This window comes from Atta cephalotes (genome assembly GCF_000143395.1).
Source record: "Atta cephalotes unplaced genomic scaffold scaffold00057, whole genome shotgun sequence".
Lineage (NCBI taxonomy): Eukaryota > Metazoa > Arthropoda > Insecta > Hymenoptera > Formicidae > Atta > Atta cephalotes.
This window is the reverse complement of record NW_012130121.1, coordinates 1,488,047-1,500,723: the sequence shown is the minus strand read 5'-3', so window position 1 is coordinate 1,500,723 and position 12,677 is coordinate 1,488,047. Positions and strand designations below refer to the sequence as shown.

The window sequence follows — 12,677 nt, the reverse complement described above, 5'->3', positions numbered from 1 at the left end:
GCTGAAAAGAGGCTAATCATCAATATCATCAATCTATCAAATGTTCACCTTGTCTGAGCTATATAGGATGCTCCAAACTTAATCGTTCTTACTTTTACACTGAGAGAAGTATTTGATTATGATTAGTAAAATAATTATGATTAGCAGTTTATAGTTTTATTTTTATAGTTATTATACGGTTGCAATGTTAATAATAACAATAATTTACAAATTTTCGATCAAGTAACCTTTTTTTTAACGTTTTCCATTTAATATATTTCAAGTGCTAAGTTCGAATTTGACGTTAAAAAAAAAAGAAATTATATATTTATATAACATATAATTCTAGCGCGACACGTGCATGAAATAAATAAAATTAATCTATCTAAAGAAAGAAAATCTATACCTATTATCTTTAATAAAAAAAAAAAAATCACGATACTCAAATTTGAAAGATTAAAAAAATTTTATCAGGTCAAGTTTTTAAGCTACATCTTTTAAGATACATAAAAAAAATCGAATAAAATTGATGGAAATATTTCGATAGCAGATTCACTTAGCGTTAAAAATTATCTTAGAAATAGTCTTCGTATGTTGCAAAAAATCTTGTAAACTAGTATAATTCTAATTTTGTTATACCAAAAAATATATACAAGATGTTCAAAAATTTATGGCTTAAAATATTATAACAAAATAGTTCTAAACAAAAATTAAAAAATTAATATTTTTATTTTAAGCAATAGCTTTAGACGGTAATAGCAATAGCTTGTGATTTGTAAGTGTACTAAAGTGCATTTATTAAACTATCGCACGCGCGACTCCTAGACAAGTGGCCGTAGTCTATAAATGGCTGTTTAAACTTCTTATTGTCTCAAAAGTTACTGTTTAAAATAAAAATTTATCAATAATTGTTTCATTTAATTTTTCTAGAATTAAGCTTCTTACTATAGTATTTTGAGTTGCAAATTTTAGGAGTTGATACAAAAATGATTTATTAAACTATAAGTAAATTATGATAATTGCAACCATTTCCTTCTCCCAGTATAATATCTATGAACTCTTCAGTAAATCCGAATAAACAGTCTCTCAATGCGCGTAGCAATGCTTCGTTCATTTCTCTTCGTTAAAATAAATTAAATAAACTACGAGTCAAAATAGACCCTCTAAAAAGATCCCGCAGGCGCTCGCGCACCTCCCTGAGAAGGATTCTGCCAGCTCCCGTCCTGGAATACCCTGTAAAGAATCACTTCGCGATCTACTGCCGCCACGCGAACGACGTAGTTTATTAAGTTCTCTTGCCGTATAAAGTGTTGTGCCGAGTGATGGTCTGTCGAGTAGTGGATAGGCTGTCCTGCACAGAGTTTAGTCGGACGACCGAGTTCTGTGGTACATGAGTAATACCATTCTCGTGGCGGTTGTGGTCAGAGCTGGCACACACCATCGCCAGGGCACCACCGTTGTTCCTCGATCCTCTGCAGTGCAGTAATTCCCGCATACCCTTGCGAAAGTTGCGCGATAGAAAGGCGTACAGCAGTGGATTCAAGCAGGAGTTCATATACGAGATGAGGAAGGTCGACACGGTCAGCAAAGTGCTGAAGTCCGACGCGTGATCATAGTTTGGACCCCAGTGTCGCCAGAGGATACGCGCCTGCTGAGGCAGGTTGCACACGGCGAACATCATCACCACTGCGATCAACATTCTGGAAAACAGTGGTGAGACGTTGATGGCTGGCCCCGAGCGCTGTTTTGAATTTAGAGACTTCTAATCGTCCTTAGAATCGAATGACAATAGATGACAGTCAACAGTGACAAAATCGGTAATGACCCTTTGAAAGATTTCTTAAAACTTTTTCTACGTAATATTAATGAAAATAATATTAAAGAAACGTGCACTAGGAAAAAAAATTGCCTTCAGTAAAATAGGCATTTTTGAATAAAAATAAAATTTTGGTTTAATAATTAAAAATTTTTTCTGTTCACTTTTCAACTTTGTAAATAACATAAATATTTGTTCATACTAATAAAACAATTCAATTTGTTATCAGTTGATTATTATTTTTATATGTATTTGGTAATATTTATTAAATATTGTCCCAATAAATTAAATAAAATATACGATTATTACCAGATTTTTTGGCAGTGTAGGATTTGTTAAATTATTGTATTCAATTAAATTGTAACGCATTAAAATGACGAAGCAAACGTAATATAATAATATTTGCCAATTATTAGCAAATATACATTTACACTTCGTTACTATATATAGACATAAATGATCATGTCTTGAAAATCTTTTGATGTCTACACAATTAATTAATATTCAAAAGCATTAATAAGCAAATGAAATTATATATGAATTTAATTTAATATGAATTTAATTATCATTAACTGTCTCACCGCCGAATCCTCAGACGCAATTGCTCCAACGGATATTAATTTCAGTGAGACGGAAATTGAAGACGCTATTACCTAACGTGACCTGGAAATAGACATACCTGATAACGCCACGTCGTGCCTTCAGTACGTTTCTGCTAGACGTGTGTACATGATGTATTCGACCATTTTTCGTCCTGGCGACTAGGCCGGGTCCTCCGAGGGTCGCGCTGCTCCTCCAGAGGCCTATGGCGATCCTTGTATAGAGGCAGCACATAAGGAAGAGCGGCAGGAGATAGAGCAAGACGAGATTCACCACGTCCAGAACGTTCTTATTGTGCTTCTTGATATTAGCTATGCAGATAATGTCGACGTCGCCGCTGTTGAGACGATTGCTGATGGTCTCAACGTAGAAAAATCTGGGCGAGGCGTACACGGCCGCCAGAATCCATACTACACCTATCACCATTCTAAGGCGTCTCCTGGTCAACATGGACCGACACTTGATAGGGTGGACGATGGCTAGGTAACGCTCAGTGCATACTACTACGAGGATCAGTATGCTGGCGGTGTACGAGAGCGCGTGCACGAACATATACACCTTGCAGAGGAAGTCACCCAGCTGCCAGCTGTTCATCAAGTAATTGGTGAGCGTTTGGTAGACGCAGAATATGCCCACGCAAAAGTCCGCCACCGCCAGATTCGCCAGAAAGAAGTTCGTGATGCTGCGCAACCGACGGGAGAATGTCACCACGAAAATCACCATCAGATTGCCTAGAACATAGAAACGTCAAAATTATTAAAATTTGACATTTGAATTTATATTACTAGAAAATAAATACAAAAATAGTAGATATTATGTGATTCATATTTCGTATATCGTTTGGATTTAAAAAGAAAAAATGGCCATCGCGTCTCATCCTCGCTTTTTTTATGGAATGCCATTTATTCTTTATTTTCGTACTCAAAATCGTTGCAAAAACAAGCGTATTCGATGTTGCTCCGATTAAAAAAGCGCTGTATACTGAGAGCTGTATGAAATGCAGAAAACGAAATAGAGTTGAAATGGAAGGTTGTCACTATTTTGATATGCCTAACACGAACGTTCCATGCGCGTCCTGTTATTTTTTTAAAGAAGAGGGTGTAAAAGCATAACATTGATAATAAAATTTATTGCAATTGCATTAGTAAATTAAAGGTTTACCATATATTTTTTATTTGCAGAGGTCTTTTTACCAGCAATAATTCGCACGTCAATATATTTTCCGCGTAAATGATGGATATTTGAAACTCCGCTTCTTAAGTCGTTATATCATCGAGGAGTATAGTGATCTGCCAACTCGAGTTTGAGGAAACTAAGAGATCGCGGTCTCATAGTTTATTATAGAGAGGCGAAGGACGATTCGAGTGAAAAGTTTCGCCGACCCATTAAAGTTGAAAATTATATACCGGTCGCAACAAAAAGAATTTCTATATTCCGCTAGCTGTCTTTTTTTCCTCCTTTCATAATCACTTTGATCCATTTTATTTTTCGCTCTAAAGATTTTCTTGTGAAATTCTATTCGTAGGATGAAACAACATAAGACAATAAATCTGCAACGATTCGACGAATGATTGGGAAATTTAAGATGTTGACTATCGTCGAGTGATTTGCGGCGATAGATTAATCGAATGCAAGTCTTCTTTTCCGAATCGTAAATCCACGTTCGCAAAATTTGTGTCCTACGCTGGCGATTTATCGATAACGAGATTTTTGTATTGGAATAGTTTAATTTTAAATCCATGTTGGATTAATCGTCATTTGGCGTGATTGTTTGGATTTACGTATCAATTACCTCACAAAAAAACAACAATTTTGTTCAACCATTTAAAAAGTTAACTTAATTAACACTTTTACAGTCTGTCAATGGTAGTACTATTGTATAAGAAATAAGAACATCCATTTTATCAGCATATATATATTCTTTCATTAACATATCTATTATTATTGCATACAATTGTTACAGTTAAAAATATGAGCAAAATGTTGCTTGGCAAGACAAAAAAAATTGTATGCATGACTAACAGTATAATGTAATGTAAAAAATAGCGTAATGATGTTCGGTTGTATATTATCAGTTAAAAATACTGGCCAAAATCAGCCAAAAAGGCCAATATCAGTCAACATCAGTAAAAAAATTTTTGTCGTAAATACGCACTGAAATCATTTGTAAAAACAAAACAAGTTATTTGGCTTTTAACAGTTTATGCAGTGTAATTATTATATTTTGCTGCAGTTTTTGATAAACAACTTTTAAACGAGTGGATTCAAATAAATTTCTGCACGAATATTTATTAAAGCTTTATTAGTATTATACATATAAAAATTTAATTTAATTCGTAATGCTACTTCTTCATGTTTGCAAATAATTACGCCATTTTACATATGAGAATCAAGGTAAACGAAAAAATTAAATAACTTTTAAACCAATAAGAAATTATGCTCAAATTTTAAACAGATATTCACACTCAAAAAAGTGATCTTGCAGTTAGAGCGAAAATTATCTAAGTACGAAAAATAGTTAAAATAGATAAATTTCTAGCAAGTACTGCGATATTGAATATGTATTGCATCTAATCATATAGATGAAAGAGAATTTAGATAAAATTTAGATTTGCGCTATAAATTCTATGCGTATTATAATTATGATACATAATTTTTTATCACAAAAAACAGTTATAATTCTAGCTGAAGCAACAAAATATTTTTTTGCATGCAAATATAATAAAACAATTTATGAATTTTTGTATACTCTTTAATATGTATTTTTTTTGTTTATTACAGTCAGATGTGCAATTGTATAATGTATATGCAGACTGTAAGATAATAATATTTCTTAAAAAGATTGATTATAACTAATATTTAACACTGTGACACACTTTGACTGTCAAATTTCAGAATTGCGTTTAATAATCTAGTTCATTATATTTTATTGTTTTTAAATATTTTAATATAATTTATGTTGTTTCTTTAATATCTTAAATGTTTAGTAAAATCATTCTAATTCGAATAAATACATAATAATTGTCAGGTGTAAATGAATGACGAGATCCTTGCTAATTTTACGTACCGTTCAAATCCGTAGTATGGCAATCAAATTAATACAATATAACTTACACTAGCAGAAAATTCGTTTTAAAGATTTATCGTTTAAAAAGAGCAAATTGTTCAGTACGTCGATAAAACAGTAATCATACCGAGAATGACGGATTATCTTTATGATCGCACATTTGCTCGCGAGATTTTCTGAATGACGCTCGTATGAATGACCGCGCTGAAAAATTATTGTCGAGCATTCTCCCTCCAAACGATAAACGAATTTAATTTTGCGAAGATCTTAAAGGCAGACTCGGCATACTGGCATTCATCGCTCTGTCAATTTTACTTTCATCATACAAGAACTGCAGTTTTATTCTGACGTAAGACCTAAGCTCAATGGCTTTTATTGAAAAACATTTTTTCTTTTGTTAAATTCTTCTTATTATTATTACGAGCGAAGACGCATTGATCCAGATTAGGAAGTAATTATGAAAATTCTTAGTCGCGATTCATTGAGCATTCTTCTTGAAGTGTCCTTAATTCCCCGTCTTTCAAATGCATTCTTTGATTTTCTCGGGACTTATAAGTATTTTTAGTGGAAATATGCGATAATTTGTTCCTTGACTTTGGTAAAGGTTAATTTTTCTTTAAAAAATATGTTAAGACATCTATAATTTTTTAGTTTCTTCGCTAAAGCAAGTGCTTTCAAAGCGCTTTGAAAGAAGTCGGTTTTGTGGATGGGACGCGTGTTGTCTCTCATCTGGCGTGTCCAGAGACATATCAGTGCGTCGTCACGTCTCCGAAAATCTACGGATCAATAGCATAGGTTGGCAAAATTAATTACACGAAGGAAAGAGAAGCGAGAAATTTGTTTTTCAAAAAGACCGCTTTGTTTGCGAAGGGACTGGAGTGGCGCGTGTGAAAATTAATCTTTCAGTACGTGGCTTAGCGCAACGCCCATCGAATATAAAAATGCGATTATACCCCTATAAATTTGCACTTAAAAGACAAGAGAAGGTCCTTAATTGAAAAATTATTTCAATATACTGTCGTACAAACTGAAAAATAAGCTCTAGAAATATAACAAGGTTCAAATTATTCGTGTTATGCACATTTTTTTTCTTTAAAATATTAGAAGTGCCTAACTAAATAATGATCTTTTTTTTAAATACATGATGAAAAACATTTTGTATTTGTATTGAATTGAAACTGGTTTTTATAAAAATTGTTATGCCAAATTTTTAACATATCTGAGTGTTAATTTAACAAAATTGTTTGAATATTTTTTATTGTAATTGATATACAATATTTTTTAATATTATAATAACACAATTTATGAATAATTTAATAAATAACACAGAAATAATACATTTTAAAATAAAAATTTAAAAATAAATGAACAAAATGTGTTAATTTGACATATTAGAAACGTTAATTTTATTGAAAAAAAAAATTGTTTACAAATTGTGTCAATGTTAAATTTTTATGTTTTTTTATATAATATTTGTGTTATTTTCTAATATATTCATTTTGTGTTAAACATAATTTAATAAATTTTCCAATTGTGTACTTTTTGAAGATAAACATAGTATACATATGTGTAAGAAGTATATGAATCAAGATGTATAAGAATCACTTAATAATTTATACTTGTAAGGATAAGGAAAATTAATCTAGTCAAGAACGACGTATCATGTGTAGTAAATAAAGACCGGAAAATTATCGTATGTTAAAAAAGTTAAGGAAAGAATTTCGAATCGATTTCCAATGTAAATAAATTTCCTGATGAGGTAAAAGACGGATTCGTGAGGGATCGGAAATACCGTATACAGACACATTAATAGCGAGATTACAAACTCAATAACCAACATTTTACAACATCACGTGCTCCCGTATGTATTTGTCGGTTATATTCTCACGTCGGACAAGATCAAGTGACGGACGATCAGAAATAAGGACGTAAGTTGACGTCGCAAGGGAAATTAATCGACCTCCAAGTATCATACTAGAGGGGAGAGACGTCAATTCACGGCTGATATTATGCGAAATCTGAAAGGAGTTATTCAAGTAAATCCGTGCGTGAAATTCCAATCATTACGTGAGCTGAGATGTCATTTGATTTTGCTGGTGAATTGGACAATATGGCAATCATGAGATAAAACAATTCTTCTCGCGAGATAAAAAAAATAGCTTGAAATACAGTGGATTAGATGATTTGAAACTATGCTATCAAGTTCGCAAATAAATTTTTTAACGCATTTGATTTTGTACGATTTTAATTTTTTAATGTTAAATATTATAATATTAAGTATAAAATTTAAATTTTATTGATACAAATATAAAATTAAAATAATAGAATAAGATTTCGTTCGATTTCATATTTCGTTAATCAATAAAAACTTATAAAAAGTTTTTTATTTTTCATCGCTTACAATTAAAAAATTTATGTTTCAATATTTTATTAAGAAAATACTTTATAAATCATTTTATTTGTATACCAATATTTAATATAGTTTATATTTTAAAATTATATAAATTCCATCATATATATGATTAAAAAACAGAGATTACTGCAACGAATATGTAATTTCGAAAATTGTATAAATATTAATTTTCATGGAATCACTCACAGTTCCATTATACAGATATTTTCCTCATTATTATTACGCAACATGACTGTTACTCTAGCGAATTAATGTCGCATGTTTTTCGGCTCGCAACTTTCAACATTGTAATTTATTGACATTATATGACAAAAAAATTCCAGAGTTTTTCTTTCGATCTGTTTTATTCAGTTAACTATCGTCAAAGTCTTTGAACTTTCTGATACTTTCAAGAATCAAGAAAAAAGAAAGAAGAATGATGAAGTGTTCTTACAATATGATTTATTTCCGATTATTTATTCAAAATAATTTTTAAAATATATGCTGAGATCTTCAATTGTATTTTTGTATAACAAATTAAATAAAAATCTCTCATTAAATTTGTTCAGGAACACCCCATATAATAGCATGCATTATTTATGCATAGATTTTTGCTAACAAAAGACTGCCTGGATAAACGAAGAATGCTCATGATTTTTTTGTTCAATACAAGGAATTTTATCAATGAATTAATCGGCAATCGGCTTACCAATGAATATTTTATTGCATTTTTGCAGTTAGGAAATGCGTTATATTACGCCATACGCTTTAGATTCATCTTTTATTATCGTATAATGTATTCCTTTTTTGTTAAAATTTTGCAACAAACTTTGCCCTCGCTCGATTACGTGCCGTACCACTTTTAGCATCTATTACATAGAGGTAGAGGATAATAATCGCAACATTATCAAGTCGGTTTTGACGTTCTAATTTTAATATAAAATAAAAGCGAGATAGTTGCATTCGTGGGGCAAAAATTCAAAAGATTAACGATCTAACTTTTGAATAATTAACCATATCGTTGTATTCTGCACATATGCTGTTTAAATCAGGATAAAAGGTAATTCAATGTGAAGTCGTATTAAATTCAAAACTATTTCAATTTGAAAGGACAATGAGTAAAATAGGCCTTTGGGCTATATGAAAAGTGCAACATAAGCTAGACATTTTACGTTTCTTGGATCACTGAATATAATATGATGAATGAATAGCATTTTTATTCATTCAAATTCATGAGAAATATATATATTACAAGTTCGGAAACACCTTCAATTTTCTCACAAAAGGTTCAGTTATATAAAAATCCTTAAAAATTAAAAAAAATTAAATCGAGAACATTATATAAAAAATTTTCCTCTCTTTTTTTTTTCTCTGTAAACTCTTGAATTTTAAAATTAAAAAATATTTTGTAAAAGTGAATTCTTATACAAGAAATTTGATAGTATTGTAAAAAATTATCGCATTAATTAGAAAAAATTATGTTAAAGCTTAGAAAGTTTACATTAAAATACTTTCTTATTTTTGTTAATTTTTGTTCGACGATGTTTAATCAAGTTACAGCATTTCAAAGCAAAAATATTTAAAAAAATATCAATTTTCAATTTTATGTAATTTAGGAATAAAATATCATAAATATCATAGAAAAACGAAATTCGATATTATTAAGAAATTAAAGCTTTATCTTTCCTCTTTAAAATGCATTTTTGTAAACTTCTTTATTTTGTATCGAAATATTTAATGAGATTATGAACGATATATATGTAGATTTCTTTGTCCTAATTAATCATTTTAAAATATTCAGCGATAAACGGATTGCAGTTACATACAGTTTTTAGTATTCAGTTTTGTAAACGAAAGGACAATTTCGAAATATAGAATGTTCTCTAAATATTTAGAACTCTATGACATGCATGATGTATATTTGACTTACACGTATTTTGCCTTCGTGTTTGTGTATTAATCCAAAGCAGTATTAAACATTCGATTCGAATTAGTTGGAATTTTGTTGCGAGACAATTCGACGTCATGCATGTTTAAATCGATCTTTTAAGTTTCAGTCGCAAATGAAGGTCTTGTTCGCAACAAGGTTTACGTGAGCTATAGATATATCCATTTACTCGTCCAACAAAGTTTACTTCAATTTATTCGTTGATAGGACAAAGTCTTAATTAAGCCGAGGAAATAACGAGTAAAAAAGAGGATCATAGAAGATAATTAACATTATATTTTAGAGATATTTGATCATAATTCGATTTAACTGTCAAAAGATGCAAGGAAATTTATTAATCCAATGTGATTTTTCACTGATGATATGTTAAAATATGTTAAATCAAATTCTTTTTTATATTAATCCCCAAAAATTTATGTTACATTACATTTTTATGTATTATGATTAATAAACAGATATTTATTTTTCATTCTTTAACATCGATGATTTAAATCATTACTATGTTCACATTTTTTATACAATTAAATTTGAGCTATATTATTAATACAAATTAAATAATTAATTAAATAATTATTAATTATAATTTTTATTTTAGTCCATCAATTAAATTCTTTAAAGACCTAAACGTTTATATAATGGGAGAAATTAACTGTTTGAGTATATTATAAAATAAAGATATACTAATACAAAGATATAATAATAAGTTAATTAAATCTCGACGTAAAATATGATAAGAAAATATATGTCATAAAATTCTCCAACGTCGAAAAACAAAACTGCTATTTCACGAAATGTAATATAATGTGATATAATGATTATATACTCGATTTTATTGTGCAAACACATGTATGTATTCTATTTTCAGGAACTTCTGTTTTAAAAATATACGAAAAGATTTAAAATATATTACAATTTCATTTCATTTCATATATTTCGTTTTTCGAAGAGAAGATTCGATTTGAAAGATCTTAAAGAAATTGTGTGGTAAAACTAAGGAGATCATTATTGTTATCACACAGACGATATTTCAACGCTCGGAAAACTTCCCAAGAAGCATTTTCTTATCGTATTTTATGCCGAGACTTTTACTTTCCAATGGTTCTTTCCGTCACGTCGCGTCAGCTTGTATGTACGCAATTTAGATCCGCGAAAAAGCTTTGAACATCCTTCCGTTCGATAACACGGTCTTCTTTCTCACGTTCTTTTAGAAGCGTCGCAAGAAATTTATTTATTCACGTATCTCTGCGAGAACACGCAACTGTTAAGGCGAATATATCGAGCTCGCGGTTTATCATGTTTTTGAAAAAAAACATAACATATAAAAAACGGAGTTTTTATCTGTTCTTTAGTGAAAAATGTAATAATTTGATACAGTATAAGAAAAGACATGAGCAAAAATAAAAGCTAATTCTTTTTTCTTATCTTGCTTGTTAATCACTTAAATAAGATACCTATTATTCTATTTTATTCTATAGAAACTTCTTGGATAAATATAAACTTATACGTCTAGTACTTGTTGTGTGTAAATAAAAGATTATCCCAACATTAATTTTGCAACTTATGAAATTTATAAAATACTAACAAGCGTTAATTCCACAATTTCTATTCTGCTTATTACATAAAATGTCAGTAGGAGACAAACAAATATATTGTCGCAATTTATCAATAGGATAATATCAGTGGAAAGACAATACTCCTGTACTAACGACGTGAAATTATTCGCGATGCGTTGTAATAAATTATGCAAAAATTCATCCAACCTCAAATTTACGTTTTTAAATTGCATTTACATAAAAAAAATTAAATAAGACATGCATAATTGTACTAAATTGCATAAAAGCTTTGTGTCTCTATATCATTGTACAATCTTAATTGTTTTGTACTGACTTTTTCATCACCACACAGGAACTTTGCATTGTAATTCGCGAGATACATACAAATGAAACAGATACTTTATAGCGGATATAATGAAGTAATAAAAATTATGTAAACATTAAAAGAACTTCATTAAAAGTGTCGAATATACGATATATTACCTATATTTTTTTAAAATTAATATTTTAAACTCTTTTGATTTGTCCTATATATTATTAAATATTTTGACTTTTAATTGATCTTCTTACAATCGATTGATTTGATTCATATTTTGCCTTAGTGAAGCTAAGATTCTTAACTATCTATTACCGAAAATAAAATTTGGGAAAATTAAGTTGTTTATGAGAAAAAAAACAAGTTTCTCTTATATTTAAAAAGAAACAAATTTTTATTATTTGCACTTCAAAATTTATTGCTAAAATATCTTTAATTTTTCAGTCGTAATTTAAAAGCGATCATTTTCATTAATTAAAGGAAAATCAATTTCTTGATAAAAGATGATTCATTATTCTGAGATATTTAACTGACTATAAAATCAACATTTATATATAATATTAAACATTGTAATGTCCTACGTATGTAGATATTAACTAATCGAAAAAGGGAAAGTTTAAACAAGTTTTATCATGATTTCGTTATATTATAACCAAATTCGCGTTCTATAAATTTATCCAAACAATATTTGAGCATACCTTCGAATTCTGTATGTCAATAACTCTCTGAATTGTTACAGGAATGGGTATTTGTGCAATTAGTCTAGTATCCTACAACATATATGTATACGTGTAAAGCACTATATGAATTTTGCAGCTAATTCCACACATTTCACAGAGAAAACTACGGATATCTAAATAAATCTCAAGAGAGAGAGAGAGAGAGAGAGAGAGAGAGAGAGGAGGAAGTGCTACTTGTATTATTTCATCGCTACTTACCAACCAACGAAACGTACGTTATTCGACCGAAGGTACGGGTAACTAACCGTAACCGTACGAACGTAAGT

At 29.8% G+C, this 12,677-nt stretch overlaps 1 protein-coding gene across 1 annotated transcript in view; it reads right to left on the bottom strand.

The window, feature by feature from the left end:
* Nucleotides 1–1,264: 1,264 nt before the first annotated feature.
* Nucleotides 1,265–12,677, bottom strand: part of LOC105623433 (allatostatin-A receptor-like) — a 33,476-nt gene continuing 22,063 nt past the window's right edge. The window contains exons 2-3 of the mRNA XM_012204821.1: nucleotides 2,475–3,126; nucleotides 1,265–1,679 (exon numbers count right to left, since the gene is read on the bottom strand). Of these exons, the coding sequence (XP_012060211.1) occupies nucleotides 1,265–1,679; nucleotides 2,475–3,126 (1,067 nt within the window). The remainder of the gene's footprint in view (nucleotides 1,680–2,474; nucleotides 3,127–12,677) is intronic.